General features: G+C 49.7%; 1 protein-coding gene across 3 annotated transcripts in view; it reads left to right on the top strand.

The window, feature by feature from the left end:
• Nucleotides 1–40: 40 nt before the first annotated feature.
• The window catches only part of LOC309667267 (solute carrier family 22 member 1), a 33,478-nt gene continuing 11,421 nt past the window's right edge, over nucleotides 41–22,097 (top strand). Inside the window, exons 1-7 of one of the 3 annotated variants that reach the window (XM_082475595.1) lie at nucleotides 41–608; nucleotides 5,580–5,683; nucleotides 11,157–11,311; nucleotides 13,631–13,799; nucleotides 14,987–15,101; nucleotides 15,339–15,445; nucleotides 19,012–19,226. In XM_082475595.1, the coding sequence (XP_082331721.1) occupies nucleotides 198–608; nucleotides 5,580–5,683; nucleotides 11,157–11,311; nucleotides 13,631–13,799; nucleotides 14,987–15,101; nucleotides 15,339–15,445; nucleotides 19,012–19,226 (1,276 nt within the window). In that variant the 5' untranslated portion in view covers nucleotides 41–197. Of the gene's footprint in view, nucleotides 609–2,405; nucleotides 2,559–5,579; nucleotides 5,684–11,156; nucleotides 11,312–13,630; nucleotides 13,800–14,986; nucleotides 15,102–15,338; nucleotides 15,446–19,011; nucleotides 19,227–22,097 lie in introns of those variants that run through there. The other 2 variants (XM_082475593.1, XM_082475594.1) reach the window with 2 other exon arrangements.

Here is a 22,097-nt window from a genome sequence, read left to right as displayed (position 1 = left end):
TCACCCTCCCGCCCTCGCCTGAAACCCGTACCGCGGGGTGAAAGATTATTTCCAGTTGGTTGGCTTCCAGGGGTGTTATGCTTAGACAGCAAGTTGATTTCAGACCAGCGCATTGCACAGAAACCCACATGAGACACTGACCCCGGGCCCTGCGGCCGAAGAGCTCTGGTCAGAGCTATGAGGGTGCTGGTTCAGTCATGCTCACCGTGGACGACGTTCTGGAGCAGGTCGGGGAGTTCGGTTGGTTCCAGAAACAAACATTTCTCCTCCTCGCTCTGCTCTCTGCCGCCTTCGCCCCCATCTACGTGGGCATCGTCTTCCTGGCCTTCACCCCGGACCACCGCTGCCGGAGCCCCGGGGTGGCCGAGCTGAGCCGGCGATGCGGCTGGAGCCCGGCCGAGGAGCTCAACTACACGGTGCCGGGCCCGGGGCCCGAGGGCCAGGCCTTCCCCCGCCGGTGCCGCCGCTACGAGGTCGACTGGAACCAGAGCGCCCTCGGCTGCGTGGACCCGCTGGCCGGCCTGGCCGCCAACAGCAGCCTCCTGCCTCTGGGCCCCTGTCGGCACGGCTGGGTGTACGACACGCCCGGCTCCTCCATCGTGACCGAGGTACGAGCGGGCCCTGCGCTGGGGCGAGCCTGTGGGTTTCGGGCCAGGGAGGAAATACATGACAAAGAGTAGCAGGTTCAGCTTCACGTCAGGAAAGAGGGAGCGGGGCTGTGTCCCCGGACGCTGGCATCAGCAGGCTGCAGGCTGGGCCCTTGGGAGCCTTCCCTTGTTTAATCCTCCACATTCTCTGGGTGTTAGAGGAAGAAACCGAGGAGAGACCATCGAGAGCCGGGCTGAGCTGGATTGCTTGGACGCGGGTCTCTGGGGAGACCGGGGCTCCTCTTCTCTCTGCCCCGCTGGCTCCTCCGCAGGCCTGCAGAATTCACCTGGGGTCTAGCTTCCCCACTGTTAGAATTGTGAAGCGCCCCCCGTCCCCCCCACCTGCCGCATTCAGGAGCCATGGACACGTGACAGCTAACCACTGGCCTCTGAGGCGGGTGGAAGCCGCCCTGGAGTCAGACAGAATCGCAGCCAGGCCCCGGGTTGGCTGAGCGTCACTGAGTAGGTTACTCAACCTCTCTGAGCCTCGGTTTCCTCGTCAGTAAACCAGCGACGATAATGCCCTGCCTTCACAGGGGTCAGCGTGAAGGTGCTGAGCAGACAAGCCGAGCCACGCTGGGTGCCCCACTGACGGCCCACGGGAGAGGGGGATGGTGGCAAAGGCCTTGCCTGCATAGTTTAATGAGTTATCTGAGCGTTTGCTTTGCGAGTATTTTAGTTAAAAGGCACCAGGTTGTTTTTCCTTCACGGACCCTTTGGAAAGTGTTGTACCGTGACAAGCGCGGGCACTTGGAAACTGGCCTCAAGGTCACGTGGTGAAGCCGCAGACCCGAACTATGCAGAGTCTGTCTGTCGGCAGAGCTCGGTTTCGGTGAGGGTGCTACTCACCTGAAACAAGGGAACTGAGTAGTCTCAGCATCAACACATCTGGGCTCTTGCCGGAGAAAAGCGCCGTGTCCGCTCCTCTGGCCTCACCAGCTCACTGTCTCGAGGAGGGCGGGGGCCAGAGCAGGGAGTTTCCCCCAAGGGGGGAGCAGGGCGGGTGCTATTGCACGAACATCTGACCTCCAAGGCATCCTCCAACGACAGATGTCCAATTGGAAGACTCATCTCCCAGGGATACTGAACTGTCCACTATTCTCGCTGGGAATCTAGAAATAGACCAGGACGGGGAAGTGTTGTTCTCTGTGGCTGCAGTATACTCTGCTTGGAAAGGATCAGATACAAGAATTCATCCACTCACTCCTCCATCTGTTCATTCAGTAAACGTATTCTGAGCTTTTCCTCTGTTCGGGCACTGGGTGTGATGCCAGGAGGGAGACAGAGAAGAAACCTATGAGGTTTAAGGAGTTTGCAGTCTCCAGGGAGTGAGGGACAGATGGCAGTGGTGAGAATAAGACCGGCGTCCCAGACCATGTGTGGGAGATGCGGAGGGGCCAGTGGGCTCTAAGGAGGGGGATCTTAGCTACTGAGCTGTTCACGGGGGTCTTCCAGAAGGAGGTGGCATTTTTTAAAAAATTGAAGTATAGTTAATTTACAATGTTGTGTTAGTTTCAGGTGTACAGCAAAGTGATTCAGGTATACATACCTACATATCTATTTTTTTTTCAGATTCTTTTTCCTTTAAGTTTATTACAAAATATTGAGTATAGTTCCCTGTGCTATACAGTAGGTCCTTAGGAAGTGGCATTTGAATGGAGCCTCGGGTGGTATTTTGAGCAGCAAGGAGAGGGAACAGAGTGGGCGGGGAAGCGTGAGCCAAAGCTCAGGGGAGAGGGAGCCGGTGCTACATTTGGACAGCAACAAGCTGTTAAATTGATTGGAATCCAGGGTCCAGCAGAGGAGTCCCAGGGGAGAATGGTGGTGCCAGCTCACCTTCAGGCCAGAGCACTGAGTCTTTACGCAGGTCACCAGATAAAATACAGGACGCCTGTTAAATTTGAATTTCAGGTAAACAACGAACACTTTTTTAGGCTAATTAAGTCCCAGGTATTGCACAACATTTGATACAAATGTTGTGCAATACCTGGGAATACAACGGAGACTGGGAATGCAAATACTGCAGGGGGCATACTTATACTAAAAAAAGAGTTGTTTATCTGAAATTCCAATTCAGCGGGACACCATGTATTTTTTTTTTCCTCTAAATCTGGCCACCCTGCCTTCGTGCCAAACAAGGGAGCTTGCTGGTCAGGCAGAGGGGGAAGACCATCGTCGCTGGACCTTGGGGATGGTCCAGGCGCCGGTGGGCGTGGGGCCGGGGGCTTCCTCAGGCGGGGAGAGCTTGAGGAGGCCGAGACATGAGTCCCGGCGGGACTGTCAACCAACGTGGTTGTCACAGGAATGAAAAGAAGAACCGATTTAAGAGACACAGGCCCGGCAGGGGCTGGGGGGAAGGATGGGGCCAATTTGCCAGAGGGTTCTGGCTGGGGAGGAAGGGGAACCAAGCTCCTGAAAACTGAGGCTGGAACACAGGGCAGTAGCAGTTTGTGCAGGTGTGGGAGCCTGGCCAGGTGGTGGCCTGAGCGGGGCAGTGGACTTGGAGAGGAGGGGACACAGAACCGATTGGCCAACTGTGGGCTTCCAGTTGCCCTACGATCCAGCGTTGGGGAGGCCTGGGAGGGTGAGGTGAGGGGCTGTAGGGTAGAGCTCATCTGGGGACCCGCTGAGTGTGAGGGACGGTGGGACCCGGCTGGAGGTGATGAAGGGTCATGAGAGCGGGGGCCTTGAGGTCAGGAGCGTGAGAACAATTTCTCCTGGAAGGAGCGGGCTTCCCTCTAACTCTCCCTTCCCACTGCCTCGAAACCCCTTTTGCCTCCTCTCCGCATCCAAAGCTGAAGCTTAATTTGGGGGTAATTCACCTTTGTTATTCATTTCTGCAGAAATAATCTTTAACTTGGCCTTGCCTTGGACATTGGAACTGGCTTAAGGGAGGACGATGAGGTGACCTGTTTGAATACCCGGCTCCGCTCCCCCCCTCGTCCTGGGGGCGGAGGTCAGGGTCCATCTGGGGCAGGAATGTGCCGTTTCCAATCTCGCCTGATCCCAGGGATCACCTGGATTCCGATCCGTATCTATCTGCTGAGACAGGATCCATGGGAACCTGTATTCTAACGAGGACGCTGGGTGATTCTGTGCTCGGGCGAGCTTGGTGAACACTGTGTTGCTCTATAGGTTGTGTTCCCACCACACGGCCTGGTCCCAGTGAAATTCCAGCAGGGATGGTGACCTGGCCTAGGTCACCCCATCCTGCACTCCCCCTGTGCAGCCCCAGGCTTTCCCCAGGGGCCAGGCTTGTCTTCCTGGTGGCACAAAAGTGTCTGGGGGCAGTGGCAGGGTTTGGGAGCACAGGGGGCAGGCAGGCTTATGAGCCTTGCAGGTGCCTCCGGACCGAGACCCTCAGCGCAGCTGGGGGCAGAGTTCTCAGGGAAGGCGGGGTTAGCAGGGAAGGCCGGGTGCCCCTTCCTTGAGCTCCGCGAACACTCTGGCTTCTGCACGCCCCCGGGGAGGGATGGCACCCAGGGCATTTCAGGAAGGGTGGCAGGGACATTTTACAAAGATGCTGACTGCACAGAGTAGAACAAACCCAGGGCAAAAAAACCGGTGCCCTGCGGCTTTGGTGAAATCTAGCATGCACAGAAAGTCGTCTTGGGCGACGTGGGCGGAGGCTGCAAAGAGGCGGCTGCAGGTGCAGACCTGGGTCAGCTGGATAACACCCAGGGGTGGCCTCCCCCGCGTTCTGCTGACAGGGACCAGGCAGCAGGAAAGCCAAAGATCTGCAGGAGAAGCTTCCTGGCGAGGGTGTGTTTTCAGCTGAATTTTAAAGGGAATAAACACCTGGACCGGCAGAGAATGGGAGTGACTGGCATCTCATCCCGTCTCTCAGATCTGAGCTACTCTTGCGAGCAGACAGCAGGCTCTGGGCATGAGACAGATGGTAGCGCAAGCTCAGTATTAGTTTCTGAAAGGCCAGTGGTAGCAAGGAGTTTTACCTATATTTTATTTTTTAACAGTGCTCATGATGGATCCCCAGGACCGGGAAAAGGGCATGGCTCGTCTGGGCAACTTTAGATTTTTAAAGGTGATGGGTAACAAAGCCTCCCCTGAAAAAGTCAAATGGTTTATTATCTACCAAACCATTTGCACATGATTTGTCCCTGCAGTGCCTGCACTAGCTCTGTGATGGTGACAGGACAGGCACCACACACCTATCAGACTGGGAGACTGAGGCCCAACGTTGCTAAGTGACCTCCCTGCGTCACACCCCACAGTGTCGCCTGGTGGGGCGGAACCATGAATCCAAAGTGTCCCTGGTCACCACCCAGCTGGTGCTGTGCCAGGAATGGGGAGGCGAGGGCCCCGGCTGCCGCCCCCCGGACCCTCTCGCGTCCCTGGGGCGCCCCCTACCCCCTGCACAGTGTGTAGCACACAGGCGGCTCCCAAGAAGCTCCCGCCGCCGGGCCTCCGTGTCTTTGCTCAGCAATTCTCGTGTTGACACTCACAGCTCCATCAGTCATGACCAATTTACATAATTACTGGTAGAATTTACGTAATTAAACATATAATTAATATGTACTTACTTAAGGGCCTTGACCAGTTCTGGAAACCATTTATCTTACCACATTTCTGTCTTTGGATAATTACTTTGCTGCATTTCCTTTAGAAAGCTTCCCTTTTGGCCGTGCTGTCGTTTGATAACCGTCAGTGGCACTTGACAACAGCCTCTTTAGTGTATATTGAGGGTAAAGCCAAGGTAAGGATATTAGGCATGTAATGACATTGACTGAGATTCACCAGAAACCTTGAATTTGTCTTATGAAAATGTGGTAAAGAGAAAAAGATGTGAAGCACCTGGGGGATCCCACATTTTGTGTTGTGCGTTTACGTTGTCCGGAGGGAGGATAGAAGGTGTAGTTTGACTTACAAACGGTCTTGTGTTTTCGGCCCCTCCGACCGCGGTGTGACCCGCAGTTTAACCTGGTGTGCGATGACTCTTGGAAGGTGGACCTCTTTCAGTCCTGTGTGAATGTGGGCTTCTTCCTGGGCTCCCTGGGCATCGGCTACATTGCAGACAGGTACGTAAAGGCCGATCCAACTAAACAGCATCAACACCATGGAGAGAACGGGCTTTAGGGGCCAATGGCGGGAGAATGTGGCCAGTGGGAATCTTTGCAGAAGTTGAGGGAGACAAGACATGGCAGCGAGTGCTTTGGACTTTGTGGGGTAGCAGGACGGAGGCAGGTGGGGATTTAGGATGGATTTCAGAGGTTGAAACTCCATGCAGAGTGTATAGCTGGGGTGCGGGACTGAGAGGAAGGGGGACAAAGCCACTGTTTATGCTTCTAGCAGATGGGTGGAGGCGGGCAGAGCCATTTTTTGAGACGGGACAGAATGGGTTAGGAACAGCCTTGGTTGCTGCCCTTTGGGGTGAAGCGGGTGGGAGCAAGCAAGAGTTCTGTCTTGGAAGTGTTGAGATTGGAGATGTGTTCAGAGTAGCCTGTGAGACAGAGAAGAGATGCCAAGTAGGCAGCTGGATTATGAGGTTTGGGCTAGAGTTAAATATTTGGGATTTGTCACTGGCAATTGGTATTTAAAGCTATAAACCATGTCTGAGATAAGCTAGGAGAGGGCATATGGAGAGAAGATCCACATGTAGAAGTTGGTGGGCAATGGCAGTGTCAGTGGAAGATTGAAGGTAAGTGAGAGATGAGAGAGTGGATTTCTGTGTGTGGACGACTCTTCCCCACACACCCCCCGTATTTCCTTAAAGCATGTTGATTTCATCTTTACTGTGGGAAGAAGTTGGAGTGAATTTTTCAGTCACAGTAGATTAGAATATTTTTAGCATTTATTTATTTATTTATTTATTTATTTTCAGGAGTAGATAATTTTCATGTATGAGTTTAAAAAATATATATTTGTTTTGTTTCTTAAATTCCACACATGAGTGAGATCACATGGTATTTGTCTTTCTCTGTCTGACTACTTTCACTTAACATAATACCCTCTACGTCCATGTATGTTGTCACAAATTTATTCTTTTCTATGGCTGAGTAATATTGCATTATTATACACACACACACACACACACACACCCCAAATCTTTATTCATTCATCGATTGATGGACATTTAGGTTGCTTCCATATATTGGCTATTGTAAATAATGCTGCAATAAACATAGGGGTGCAGATACCTTTTTGAATTAGTGTTTTTATTTTCTTTGGAAAAATACCCAGATGTGGAACTGCTGAATTGTATGGTAGTTCCATTTTAAATTTTTGGAAGAAACTCCACACTGTTTTCCATAGTGGCTGCATCAATTTACATTCCCACCAACAGTGTACTAAGGTTCCCTTTTCTCCACATCCTTGTCAACACTTGTTATTTATTGTCTTTTTGATAATAGCCATTCTGACAGGTGTGAGGTGATATCTTTTAGTTTTGATTTGCATTTCCCTGATGATTACTGATGTTGAGCATCTTTTCATGTGTTTGTTGGCCATCTGTATGTCCTCATTGGAACAATGTCTATTCAGATCCTCTGACCATTTTAAAATCTGGTTGTTTGTTTTTTTGATATTGAGTTGTATGAGCTCTTTATATATTTTGGATATTAACCTCTTATCAGATATATTGTTTGCAAATATCTTCTTCCATTCTGTAGACAGCCTTTTCATTTTGTTGATAGTTTTTTTTTGCTGTGCAAAAGCTTTTTAGTTTGATGGAGTACCATTTGTTTGTTTTTGCTTTTGTTTTCCTTGCCTGAGGAGACATATCCAAAAACTATTGCTAAGACTGATGTCAAAGAGCATACTGCCTATGTTTTCTTCCGGAGTTTTGTAGTTTCAGGTCTTACCTTCAAGTCTTTAATTCATTTTGAGTTTACTTTTGTATATAGTGTGAGAAAGTAGTCTAGTTTGATTCTTTTGCATGTAGCTGTCCAGTTTTCCCACCATCATTTATTGAGGAGGCTGTCTTTTTCTTATTGTATATTCTTGCCCCCTTTTTCATAGATTAATTGACATATAAGTGTGGGCTTATTTCTGGGCTCTCTATTCTGTTCCATTGATCTGTATGCCTGTTTTTGTGCCAGTACCATACTGTTTTGATTACAGTGGCTTTGTAGTATATTTTGAAATCAGGGCACCTGATACCTCCAGCTTCGTTCTTCTTTCTCAAGATTGTTTTGGCTATTTGGAGTCTTTTGTGTTTCCATACAAACTTTAGAATTATTTGTTCTACTTATGTGAAAAATGTCATTGGTATTCTATGGTATTGTATTGTATTGAATTCAATACATTGTATTGAATCTGTAGATTGCCTTGAATGAAGTATGGTCATTTTAACTATTAATTCTTCCAATCCATGAGCACAGTATATCTTTCCATTTTTTTGTATTGTCTTCAATTTTTCATCAATGTCTTATGGTTTTCTGAGTACACATCTTTTACTTCCTTGGTTAGATTTATTCCTAGGTATTTCATTCTTTTTGATGCAATTGTAAATGGGATTGTTTCCTTAATTTCTCTTTCTGATAGTTTGTCATTACTGTATAAAAATGCAACAGATTTCTGTATATTAATTTTGCAGCCTGTAACTCGGCTGAATTCATTGATTAGTTCTAATAGTTTTTTTTGGTGACATATTTAGGATTTTCTACATATAGTTTGTCTTCTGCAGTGACTGTTTTACTTCTTCTGTTGGATTCCTTTTTCTTTCTTTTCCTTTTTTTCTTTCTTCTTTGTTTCTTTCTTTCTTCCTTCCTTCCTTTCTCTTTCTTTCTTCCTTTCTTCCTTTCCTCCTTCCTTTCTTCCTTCCTTTCTTCCTTCCTTCTTTTCTTTCTTTCTTTCTTTCTTTCTTTCTTTCTTTCTTTCTTTCTTTCTTTCTTTCTTTCTTTTCTTTCTTTCTTTCTTTCCTTCCTTCCTTCCTTCCTTCCTTCCTTCCTTCCTTCCTTCCTTCCTTTCTTTCTTTCTTTCTTTCTCTTTCTTTCTTTCTTCTTTCTTTCTTTCTTTCTTTCTTTCTTTCTTTCTTTCTTTCTTTCTTTCTTTCTTTCTTTCTTCCTTCCTTCCTTCCTTCCTTCCTTCCTTCCTTTCTTTCTTTCTTTCTTTCTTTCTTTCTTTCTTTCTTTCTTTCTTTCTTTCTTTCTTTCTTTCTTTCTTTCTTTCCTTCCTTCCTTCCTTCCTTCCTTCCTTCCTTCCTTCCTTCCTTCCTTCCTCCTTCCTTTCTTTCTTTCTTTCTTTCTTTCTTTCTTTCTTTCTTTCTTTCTTTCTTTCTTTCTTTCTTTCTTTCTTTCTTTTTTCTCTCTCTCTTTCTCTCTTTCTCTCTTCCTTTGTCTGATTGCTGTGGCTAGGACTTCAATATCATGTTGAGTAAAAATGGTGAGAGTAGATATCCTTGTCTTGTTCCTGATCTTAGAGGAATTTCTTTCAGCTTTTCACCACTGAATATGATGTTGGCTGTGTGTTTGTCATATATGGCCTTTATTATGTTGAGGTATGTTCCCTCTCTGCCTACTTTCTGGAGAGTTCTCCATTATAAATGGAGGTTGAATTTTGTCAAAAGCCTTTTCTGTATCTATTGAGATTATCATATGGTTTTTATTCTTCAATTTGTTAATGTGGTATATCACATTTGATTTGCAGACATGGAACCATCCTTGTATTCCTGAGATAAATCCTGCTTGATCATGGTGTATGAGTTTTTAAAATGTATTGCTGTATTTGGTTTACTAATATTTTGTTGAAAACTTTTGCATCTATGTTCTGATTCAGTCTTGAGAGATTGTATATTTCTAGAAGTTTATCCATTTCTTCTAGGTTGTTCATTTTATTGGTGTATAATGATTCTTAGTAATCTCTTATGATCCTTTGTATTTCTATGGTGTCAGTTGTAACTTCTTTTTCATTTCTGATTTTATTAATTTGAGCCTTCTGTCTCTTTTTCTTGATGAGTCTGGCTAAAGATTTATCAATTTTGTTTATCTTTTCAAAGAACCTGCTCTTAGTTTCATTGACTTTTTCTATTGTTTTTTAAGCTCTATTACATGTATTTCTGCTCTGATCTTTATAATTTCTTTCCTTCTACTAACTTTGAGTTTTATCTGTTCTTCTTTTTCTAGTTCCTTTAGGTGTAAGATTAGGTTGTTTATTTGAGATTTTTCTTGTTTCCTGAGGTAGGCTTGTATCACTATAAACTTCCCTCTTAGAACTGTTTTTGCTGCATCCCATAGATTTTGGATCATTACGTAGATGACTCTTTAAAACAAGATAGCTGTGAAGGAAATGGGGAAGTGGAGGGGTGAAGGGTCCAGGAAGATGAGAACAATATCATGAAGAGAGCAAGGAACCAAAGGGGCTCAGTCAAGGGCTGGACCCAAGGGCAGTGGGTGAGCCTGCCTTTGGGAGGAGACACAGGAGAAAATGGATGCTGGTATTATTATGTCTGAACATTCTTGGGTAAGAAGATGTGGGCTTCAGACAAGAAGTGTCTGTATATAGAAGTTTGAGGCAAGAAGACATGGAGTAGATAAATGAAGTAGACATGCTGGAAGCCAGGAAGGAGGATGACAGAGAAAGGTAGAGGGCTTGCTGGGCCACGGGGCAGAGATCCTGGGTGTGGGCCAGTTCAATGTAACCACATAAGAAGTTGGTCCCTTCCTTCCTTGCCTTACTGCCAGAGAATGTGGGATAAGATTTAAAAGATCGAATCAATAAAGCACAATTATGGGATGAAGTTTTAGCAAATAATTTGCCCATTTTATTCATGAAAAAGGAAGGGAAAAACACTTTTCAATAGTTATACTATTAGGGGCTTCCCTGGTGGTGCAGTGATTAAGAATGTGCCTGCCAATACAGGGGACATGGGTTTGAACCCTGGTCTGGGAAGATCCCACATGCCACGGAGCAACTAAGCCTGTGTGCCACAACTACTGAGCCTGCACTCTAGAGCCCGTGCTCCGGAACAAGAGAAGCCACCGCAATGCGAGGCCCACGCACCGCAACGAAGAGTAGCCCTCGCTCACTGCACCTAGAGAAAGCCCACACTCAGCAACGAAGACCCAACACAGCCAAAAATAAATAAAATAAAATAAATAAATTTATTAAAAAATATTTATACTATTAGAACTGAAGGTTTTCCCAGAAAAACTTGTATGACCATCGATAAGACTAACTATGTGGGGGGAAAAGCCTGGTTTCTGGTGCACCCTGTTAATAGTAATACAGTCTGTTAAATACAAAGGTAACGAGAGGAGATGAGTCTGAGAACTAGGAGAGTCACTGAGGGAGGCCACTCATCCTTGGCTGAGATGCCACATTGCTGAGAGCGGTCAGGATTCCTCTTCAGAGTGGCTTAATTAACCTCGCAAGAGCTGCTGGTCGCTGTTCACTGAGGAAGGACCAGGTCAGGCTTTGAGGAGGGGCAGTGATCAACGGACTGCATGGTCCCTCAGAAAAACTGTCTTGTCTCCCACTAGAGACACTTGCTGTCCCATCGTCCCTGTGAATACTCAATACTCACCTCCCCTCGCTGTCTCCTTGCCTCTGAAGGTTTGGCCGTAAAGTATGCCTCTTGGCCACCACCCTCATCAGCGCCATCCTGGGCGTCCTGACGGCGGTTGCTCCAGACTACACGTCCCTGCTGCTCTTCCGCCTGGGGCAGGGGCTGGTCAGCAAGGGCAGCTGGACGGCTGGCTACACCTTGAGTAAGCATCCGCTGGCCTGAGGTTTCCACACACTTTAAGAAGCCACGGAAGTCAGGTAGTGGGGTAGAATGGGATGGAGCCGAATGTGGACATGGGTTTTTTGGGGAAGAGGATGTTTGCAGGGTCTGGAGAAAGTGTGGTCATTCTAGCTGTATTTGTTGTCTGCGTGACTAGGGCTGGGCATGCTGTCAGGATGGCCTTCTTCTCTCTCTCTCTTGCTCGCTCTCTCTCTTTCTTTTTGTTTGAGAAACACTTAAATAAATCAGTGTTTCCGTATCAACTAATCCGTTTGGGAAAAGAAGATCACATGTGATGTGGTTACAGTGATAGGGGGTGTGCAGGAAGGGGAGACAGGTGAGAGAGTATTTTAACATTTTAAATATGAAAGAACCAGCATCTTTCAAAGTAAATACAACAAACTCAACTGGTTTGAAGGACACTAAACAGGAGAGAAGACATGGAGGAAATAAGAGATAAACATAATGATTTTAAAAAATGAAGGGTAAAGCAATGTAATTCTATATACTATTTTTTTTCAAATTTTCTATGAAGGGTAAGAATAGAAACTGAAAAATACCTCCTTAGAAGAAGGTAACGTAAGAGCCATCTGTGCGTCCCTCCGCCGGTTTTGGGCACACCAGACGGCAGTGGGGATAATCCACATTTCTGCCATGTCTTGCCGTCTCCGAAAACGACGTCCTATGGCTTGGCATCCTGAGGAATAGTTCACTAGAGCCAAGAAAAATCATATTCCTCCCTTGAGAAACCATGAACACGCTGGTTACGTTTAGTGAGTTCAGCACGTATGTAGTGAGAGCCCAGCCATCTATATGCCGATCGTGCACTACTCGGCACATGGTGAAGAGGATTAATTTTGAGATCAAACCTACACCCAACACTGACAGGCTGTGTGGTCTTACGGACACGTCCCATCACCTCTCTGTGCCTCAGGGTCCTCGGCATGGGAATGACAATGCTGCCAGGTAGATGAAGTGCCCCAGGTGTAGCCTAGAGGGATGCCCGCCCCATACTCCTCCCTGCAGCGCGCGCACCTGCGCGCACCTGCTGCCATTTGGCAGGCAGGGGGCGAGATGGGGTGCCAAGAGGGATAAGGCCCCCGTCCGCCCTCAAGGAGCTCAAAGGCTAGAGAGAAAGGGAGACCCACTGGGACTCCTATTTATCTGTGGTGGCGTGAGAGCTACCGTGGCTTCGTTTTCCCACGGCTGTCCACACTTGCTTGCGGGTCACACGCTCCCTGGTCCTGTGCACGCGGCTCCTGCGCAGTCCGATTGGCTCCTCCTCTGCTCCCTGACCCCTCCACGTGGCAGGACCCAGGAGACTGTCCTCGCCCATCCCCCAGCCTGTTCCCCCTGTGCCCCCCTCCCCAGCCCTGCTGCCCCCTTTACTTTCAAAATACCTCCGGAACCCCAGCCATCTCACTCCTCTGCTGCTTCCACGGCTCCCAGACACCAGCCTCAGCTCGCCTCCACGGCGGGCTCCCTGTGGCCCCTACAGGGAACAGCACAGTGAGCCTTTACTAGACGCGGGATCGCGTCACCCCCGTGCCGCAGCGGCTCTGCGTGTCCCGCAGTGGAAGCCAATGTTCTCGGCAAGCCTGCGAGGCCCCCCAGGAGGGCGCATTGCCCCACTGACGGGGTCCTCGTCCACAGGGCCACCGCGCTGCTGTTTCCTCTGCCTGGAACTCGCTTCGCCCTTCTGTGTTTGGCTAACTCCCTCACCTCTTGCAGGTTTTGGCTCAAATTTCAGGCACGACCTCCACCCCACTGCTCTCTGAAAATCTGCAACCCCTCCACCCTGGACTCTCCTGAATCCTCTCGTGCCATTTACCTTTTCTCTCCGCACAGCGCACATCGCGTTATGCCCCGGCTGTGATTTACTCCCTTGTGTGTGTCGTCCACCATCTCTCACGAGAATGCGGGGTTAGGAGTGCAGGACTCTGCCGACTGAGATCACGATACATCCAAACACCCACAACAGGGCCAGGTCCCTGGCGGGCACCCAAAAACGGTCGTGAAATTAACGAGCGCTCCCGGGGGTTCGTGGAAGATAGTCCAGCTCGGCCTGGAGCCGATGGGAGGAAAGCTCCGGGGAAGAGAGCGCGGCAGACTGAATCCTGCCGCGTGAAAAGAACTCCAGACGGCAGACGGGGGGTTTAGAAAAGGGGCGGCTGGAGGAGAGCCGGGACGAAAGGACTGGGCCTCGTGGGGAGGAGGGGGAAGGGCACGGAGCGGGCTGGGGGCGCGCCGCCCTGGCTTCTCTCCTCGGTGGAGCCCTCCAGTGACATTTGTCCTGTTTCAGTCACAGAATTCGTGGGCTTGGGCTACAGAAGGACGGTGGCGATCCTCTACCAGGTGGCGTTCACGGTGGGGCTCGTGCTGCTCTCCGGGCTGGCCTACGCGGTCCCTCACTGGCGCTGGCTCCAGCTGGCCGTCTCTCTGCCCACCTTCCTCCTCCTGCTGTGCTACTGGTACTGTGTCCTCGCGTCCTGTCTTCCCGGCGGCCCTACCCGCAGGCCTGGGGCTTACAGCCATCTGTGCCATTTGGGGAGTTCTGTCCCAGGGTAGCCCTCATGCCCCGGGGGCGCTGCCCTCAAACAGAGCTTCTTTCACTTCGCGTCCCCAAGACAGAGGCTGGGATGCTACGAGTAGACAGAAGTGCACCGAGTCACAAAGTAGGCACCTGCTGTTTGTCGAGTGAGTGAAGGGATGGAAGGATCTTTGGGGAGTGCGCACATTAAACCGTTGTGAACAAAACCCGTTCAAGTGAGCTGTTAATCTCATTAGCTGTCAGCCCTTGGCGGGGTGAAGGGAGAAGCAGCTAGACAGATGACTTTTTATCGTGGGAGAGGGAAGCGGGGGTGCGTGGTAGCGGGGAGGTGTGTGGAGAGAGCGATCGCGTCCGTGCAGCTTTTGTCACCGTTTTGCTGCGGGCAGATCTTATCAGTGGGAGGCATCGAGTCCACCCAGTTTCTCCAAACTGCGGCTCTAAGTACACTCCCGTTCAGGAAGGGCCTGCTCCCTCCTTGTCAGCATGAAACAAGGGGCCCTCCAGCGACGGGACCCCCTGGCTGAGTCCCGATGGCCGGCTTGGGTGAGACTCTACCTGTGTGTTTTCAGATGACCAGAGATTCCCAGTCTTTGACTTTATAACATCTCTGTCCCATTTGAAATAGACACCATGGTGTATCTGATGCTAAAAAAAAGTGACTGTAGTTTATTTTGTTTTGGAAATATTTTGAGACATGTTCGATAGCCTCTGTCTTACAAGGAGACATGTGCTGTATCGCAAAGGGTGGGGCATGTGGAACATCTATTATGTGTGAGAGATTTCCTGGGGTGGGGAGAAGGGCTGCTGGCTCCCAGGAGAGAATGGGACCCCCGCCCCACCGGATGAAGGCTACATAGGAAGCGATGGTTCTCTTCTGGTCCGTAAATCTTAGCAGGTAGCACTAAGAGCACGAGTGACTCACAGAGCTCCTGTGTGGGCTCTCTGGGCCAGCACGCAGTGGCCCCAGATCCTCACCCACCAGATGCTTGAGGACAGTCCCAGCGTGAGGAGGGCAGGCTGCTCCGAGCAGCAGCGTGGCTCTGATCGGGGCTTAACGTCAGATGAGCTCTGGAGAAAATGAGAAGTGGTGGTGCTCTGTGTCCACAGGTTTGTGCCCGAGTCGCCCCGATGGCTGTTATCGCAAAAGAGAAACACTCAAGCAGTAAAGATAATGGACCACATAGCCCAAAAGAATGGGAAATTGCCTCCTCCTGATCTAAAGGTGACGAGCTAGCAAAGGGTTTCTCCTGTCACTGAACTTTGGGTTGCATTTATGACTTGGAGCATGCCTGTGGGGCTGCCTTGGGAGGCAAGAGGGCACTGGTGACATCTGGGGTGATGGGTGTGGCGGGCAGCCATGTGAGGACCGACCTCGGGGCGGGGGCCGGGAAAGGGGGCTCTGATGGCGTTTCCTGCTCACGGCAGCTTGGATGCAGCTGACGCCCAGGCTCCTTCCCAGATGCTGTCTCTCGAAGAGGATGTCACGGAAAAGCTGAGCCCCTCGTTTGCAGGCCTGTTCCGCACACCACACCTGAGGAAGCACACCTTCATCCTGATGTACCTGTGGTAAGGGGCCTTTCCGATGCCTGTCCCCAGATGGAACTGGTGGGCTTACCTGCATACCCGGGTACAAGTTAAAGATAGTGGAACAACTCAGGTGGAAAAAGAGAGGCATGAAAAGGAATTTCCAGATGGTTTTCCAGTGGTCAAAGAGCCCTTAAAAAGACACCTGATTTCTCCCTTGAGGATTGCATAGTAGAGGAAGGGCCTCATTTTAGGAAGAAGAAATTCTTACATAGGAGAGGTCAACAGTAAGCTGGAGGGAGGGTTCTCAAGGTTGCCTCAAATCCCACACGTCTCGTCTTTGGGGAGTAGCCAAGTCTTGACATAGCGTCAGAAGGTGGATGAGATGTCAGTGGCCCCTGATGCTTTCAAGGAGGAAGAGCCCTTCCTCGCATCTAAGACCTTTATAGACCCCGATGAGAGCATCAGAGCTTTTTTTCACCCCTCGATTAGGAAACTCTCATCCACATCCAGATTCACCCACGTACCCCCGGCACACCCCCAGGGCTGCATCCGCCTCCCAGATAGCTACCTGGAGACGGGGTCTCCACCCTCTTTCCTCAAGGGGTGCCGGGTCAGCTCCCGACATCAGGGCTTTCTCCTCAGCACGAGGGAGGTTATGCAGTTACTCCCCGAACACCTGGGCTGAGTAGCTGGATGCTGGGATCCCCTTCCACTGGAGCTGCTCTGCTGCCCTGCACTTGTTTGCCCTTCCATGAAATAAGGGTTCCAACTAAGAGGGCAGCCCCTGGCACCCTCGGTAAATATTTGCTGGAGGTTGAATGAATGACCACTGTTCCACAGACGCCATCCCAAGTTCTTCAGACGCCAGGCTAACCTCACCCTGTCCTGGCAGCCCCGGTCACTGCGTCTCCGGGCTGGCCCAGGAGTCCTGTGCCCCGCTACGTGATGGGCCTCTGCGAACACCTCAGGTGCCTGGTGCATTTCTCATGACGCTCAGTATCTGACTCAACAGTGTCTCTTCGGTGTGGAGGCCCGGGACGCTGCAGATAGGAAGGCTTGCTCCCCTCCTGTATTACTCCACGGCCCACTCCCATCCCCTAAGCACTCCTGTCAAGGTGGCAGTTTTGTCCCCTCTGCTGTCTTACACCCCTCCACGCAATCCTTGGGCAGATTCTGCTCTGTCTCGAAAATATACTGAGACTCTGCCATTTCTCGTCACCTGCACTCTTAGGTCCCTGTCTGAGTGTCGTAATCTCTCGTCTGTGTTGTTGCAGTAGCCTTCTCGCTGGTGGTCTGCTCCCACTCCTGTCCCCCTCAGGAACTGCTCACAAAGCAGGCAAAGGTCACGGACCGGGTCACCCCCTCGTCCACGTCCTCACTGGCTTCCTAATCCACCGAGAAGAAAACCAGATTCCTTCCTACAAGGGCTCATGCGATCTGGCCCCTGGACTCCTTCTCCTACTGTCCCCTCCCCTCCCCCCGCCCCCCCCCATCCTCTCCATTCATCATAACATCTCGGGAGGGGTGCCCGTCACTTCCTGGCTGTGTGACTGTCAGGAAGCTTCGTGATCTCTGTGACTCAGTTTCCTCATCAGCCAATGGATGTAATGATACTCACAGGCCTGTTGGAAGAATTAATGAGATAATATGTATAAAGGGCTTATGTCTGACAACTACAAATTGCTGTCTGTATTTTAATGTGTGCATGCAATTCATGGGTCCTGCCAAAAGATGGCAGCCCTGCACGTTTATTAACTGTTGCTAGTTTTTTGTTTGTTTTTGGGGGGTCTTTTTGGACAGAAAAATCAGGGTTCTCCATTCCTTTCTCTTGGATCAGTCTCTTTATGGGTTAAAGGTGACCGTTCCCATTTAACCGGCTAAGCTAACCAGCATGGAGGACCCCACCGGGCTCATCTTAACTCACTGAGTGGCTGCCAGTGCCTTCCTTCTTGTATTCTTTTTTTTTTTTTTCTTTAATTTACATTTTAAAAAATATTTATTTATTTGGCTGAGTCAGGTCTTAGTTGTGGCACACAGGATCTTTGTTACAGCATGCAGGATGAGTGGGCTCAGTAGCTGTGGCGCGTGGGCTTAGTTGCCCCGCAGCATGTGGGATCTCAGTTCCCCGATCGGGGTCGAACCTGCGTCCTCTGCATTGGAAGCCAGATTCTTAACCACTGGACCACCAGGGAAGTCCTCTTCTTGTATTCTTGACCCTTTGGTTCAACCAGGAATAATTTAGGACTAGAAACAAAAGCATCCCATGCTTCTCTGGGTGCAGCTTTATAAAACCAGGGGGTATAGCAATGAGAAACGTCCGCTGTGATCTCAGTTTTGGAGCTGGTGGGCAATTGGCATGTCTATAAGAAAATAATTTCTTATCCACCTAAATCTCTTCTCACAGTGTAAATACAGTCGACCCTCCATATCTGCAGGTTCTGCATCTGGGGATTCAACCAACTGCAGATCAAAAATATCTGAAAAAAATTCCAGAAAGTCCCCAAAAGCAAAACTTGAATTTGCGGCATGCCAGCAACTATTTACATAGCATTTACATTATACTAGGTATAATAAGTTATTTAGAGATAATCCAAGTATACGGGAGGATGTGCATAAGTTCTATGCAAATACTACGCCAATTTATACAAGGGTCTTGAGCATCCTTGGATTCTGGTATCCTGGGGGCTCCTGGAACCAAGCCCCAAAGGATAGGGAGGAACAACTGTACCAATAGAATCATCCAATGTTCCAAAATTATGTAGTTTGACCAAAAGTGACACATGGGACTCTCTAAACTTTCCCCTGAGTGGGAGTGACTGTGCTGGTCCCCATCGGTCTGTGTGCCATTTTCTGTAACATGGCTAGTCTTTCCTCGAATATGGATGAAGGGGTCGTGCAGCGGGATATGAGGTAAAAAGAGGAAGGGAACAATGCCTGGTAAAGATGGTGTGATGTGTGGAGGGAGGCCCACTGTGGAGTTGGAAAGACTTGGCCGACTCCTCCACCCTCTTGTGCTGTGGAGCCTTGCCCTTGGAAAGACAACAATGACAGCAGTAAAATCTCATCTTCACCGAGTGCCCACTGTGTGCCCGGAGCTATACTGAGCACTTTTTGTCCATTACCTCAATGAATTCTCAAGACAACCCAGATTCACAGCTGAAGGAATTGAGGCACAGAGAGGTTAGTTAACTTACCTAAGACCACACAGCTCACACAGCAGTCTGATTCCTGAAACTGCTCACTCACCACTGCCTTCTCCTGCCCTTCCCCTTGGAGGCCGTTGCAGCATCTGATGAGGTAGGGCACGTGCAGTGCTCAGAGCAGGGCCAGCACCCAGGTGTGCAGTAAACAGTAGCTACCATTGTTTGCCATTTCTCGAAAACGTGAACCTATTGTGTAAGTCACACCCTCACATAAATTGTGAAAGGAGGGTCTCATCGAGGGCCCCTCAAGGGCACCTTTCTTGATTTTGATCCCCCTCTTCTCATATTGCTCTAGAACATTCTACATCCAGCTCGCAGTGTCCTTTATCCTCCCAGCCAGAATCCTAAATCTCCCCTCTTCCGAGGAGCTTGCCTTTGACCCGGCCTCTCCTCCCTGCTCAGGTTCACCAGCTCCGTTCTCTACCAGGGCCTCATCATGCACATGGGCGTCACCGGCGGGAACCTCTATCTGGATTTCTTCTACTCTGCTCTGGTCGAGTTCCCGGCGGCCTTCATCATCCTCGTCACCATCGAGCGCTTCGGCCGCCTCTACCCGCTGGCCGGGTCCAATCTGGTGGTGGGGGCAGCCTGCTTCCTCATGATCTTTATCTCACAAGGTGAGTGGTCCACTTTCATCATCTTCCGGGTCATTGAACTGTGGGAATAGTGTGTTAACTCTTTCATAAGCCTCTGGAACAGGAACAAAGACAAGGCATTACCTGAGTCTAGAATCATTTTTTAAAACATTTACATTGAGGTATAACATACGTGCAATGAGCCCATTATAAGTGTTCAAGCCAGTGAATTTTTACGTGTACGTATGCCTGGGCACCACGACCTACAAAAAGATAAAGAACATTGCCAACATCTCGGAAGGTTTCCTCACCCCCCTTGACCATCAGTATTCACCACCCCTGCGTGGGTCACCACTGCTCTGGTCTCTGCCACTGCAGATTAATGTTGACTGTTCTTGAACTTCATACACACGGAACCATACCATGTGTACTCTGTATGGCCTCACTTCATTTGCTCATCCTTACGTCCACGAGGTTCGTCCACGTTGTCACGAGAGTGAAGTTCGTACTTTTTCCTTATCGTGAAGCATCCCAGTGTATGAATACCCCACTATGTCTCCACGCCACTGTTGATTGACAGTTGTGTGGCCTCCAGGGTCTGCCTATTGGGATTAAGGCTGCAGTGAACATTCGGGCACATCTTTTCGTGGACAGTCATTTCCCTTGCTGTGAGGGGGACGTATGTTAGTTTTAGCAGATATAGCCAGACAGCTTTCCATGTGGTTGGACCAATTCACACTCCCACCGCGATGCATGAGCATTCCCGTGGCTGCACACCCTCCCCAACACTTGGTGTTGCTAGTCTTTCTAACACCAGCCGTTTTGGTACCTGTGTGCTTCACTCCATAATTCTTAGCAATCCAAGATAAGCCAAAGCAGAATCATTTGGGTGGTTTTAATTTAAGTACATAAATTGCCTTTCTCATCTGTTACTTTTGGAAATGTTAAAAAAATACGAAGGCAGATTTGCTATTTTCTCAGTTTTTATTGCTTGTGCTCTGAGCTCTTTGGTTTGAGTCGTTTCGGCAGGCTTTTGGATAAGATATTATGGGAAACGTCCTGTAAAATCTGTATTCTCAAGAACCAGGTTCTATAGATCAGGCTGGAAATTTAAAGAGATGGAAAAAGATAACTCAAGTTTTTTTCTCCCTCCTTTCGTGGAGAGGGAACAAAGAAGACAGGAAAAGAGGCAGAGTGCATCTGAAATCGACTTTACCCATTTTCTCCCCGTCTCCCTTTTTCTGGAATGCTGGTAAAATGGAATGAATGGGCAGATTTTGATTTTGATTTTGATTTTTTAGTAACAGCGTGGAGTGCTGAGAGGGAGCCTGAGGTCTGAGACTGTTTCTCACCTCAGGGATAAACCTTAGGTGATGCCTAAGCCGAGAGGGAGCTCTCTGTCCTGCGCCCCCCAGGACCCTCCTCCCAGTGCCCACCCTCTCCACTTGCCCCATTTAGTCCTCATCACATTAGATGATAAGCCTTCACTGCCACCCCCCCGCCCCCCCAACAAGGAAATATTTCAGTTACCTTCTATGCCCTTGATGTAGCAGGCATCTCGGCCCTAGGATCTCAGATGTGAGCAAAGCAGAGAAAGTTTCTGTTTTGTGGAGCTTATGTTCTAGATGAAAAAGAGAAGGAGGAAGAGGGACGGGGCGATAATCCTTTGTATGGTGGTCAAGGGTGGCCTTAGGAAACCTGAATGAAGTGGGGACGAGCCATGGAAACATCCGGGGAAGGAGCTTTGCAGGCAGGGGAACGGCAAGAGCGAAGACCCCCTGGATGGGGAGAGCTGGGCATTGGGGGAGGAGCCGCTGGACCCTGTGCTCGGACTGGGCAGGCAGGGGCGAGGACAGCCAGAGTGAGGTCAGGAGTTAGCAGGCGATGCCAGCGTGGATTTTATCCCGAGCATGGAAGGAAACCACCTGGGTCTGCCCGGGGCGGCCACGCGGCAGGACTGCGGTTCTAACTGGGCCCTCTGGCTGCTGAGGAGAGTGGCCCGGGGCCTGGCAGAGGCAGCGCAGTTCTCTGAGGGCAGGGATGCTGTGCATGTCCCGTAGAGCATCTTGCCGAATCGATCAAAGGCTACAGAATTTGTGACAAGGGCCCCCCTCTAGATATCTGAGTGAATTCGTTTATCTTCTATCTTTCGGGAGCTGGGAGGTGTGGTCCGTAACTAAAGGCTTGGCTTGGGTTCTCCACCAGACGGAGGGCAGCCGAGACCTGGAGAGACTATGCTGGCCCTGGGCCATCTCGGTCGGTCCTAGGGCCACCGGGTCCGCTCTCCCGGGAGCCTCATGCTGGCGGAGTGAAGGAAGCATGCCTTCCATGAGTAGCCTGCTCATGGGGACAAGGGTCAAGATGACACGCCGTCTGTGACCCCAGAGGCTTTGTTAGTGAGCTGGCCTGTCTCAGGAGCCACTGGTGGTTTAGTGTTTGGCTAAACATCTAACAACCAGGTGAAGCGGATGATGGTGCCTAATGCTCTGATGGCTCCCCAGGAAGGAGAGGGCTTCCTGTACCTTCAGCTGATCAAGAACCGAGAGCAGTCTGCTGGGAGGAGACGAGGGTTCACTTCCCTCATATTCTCAGACTGCTCTGAAAGATGCTTGGGTTAAAAAATGTGTTGGGAAACGAGCACTAGACTGAGGATGAGAAGTCTGGTCTACCAGCTCCAGGACTTCTGCCCGAGAGAACCATGCTGCTGGGGACCTGTTACGTTTCAGGCACCGTGCCAGCAACGGCACTCTCGCACGATAATTAAAAAGCCAACACTTAGGGAGTGGTCACGGTGCACATCTGACATGTATTATCTCTAAATCTCACAACAACCTATAAGCTGGGTAAAATTATCCCCATTTTACAGCTGAGGAGACTGAAGCATGAGGAAGTAAATCGTGGACTTCCCTGGTG

Source organism: Balaenoptera physalus, assembly GCF_965194825.1.
Source record: "Balaenoptera physalus genome assembly, chromosome: 9".
Classification (NCBI taxonomy): Eukaryota; Metazoa; Chordata; class Mammalia; order Artiodactyla; family Balaenopteridae; genus Balaenoptera; species Balaenoptera physalus.
Note: the sequence above shows the minus strand (reverse complement) of the source record. Positions and strands in the feature narration are given on the sequence as shown.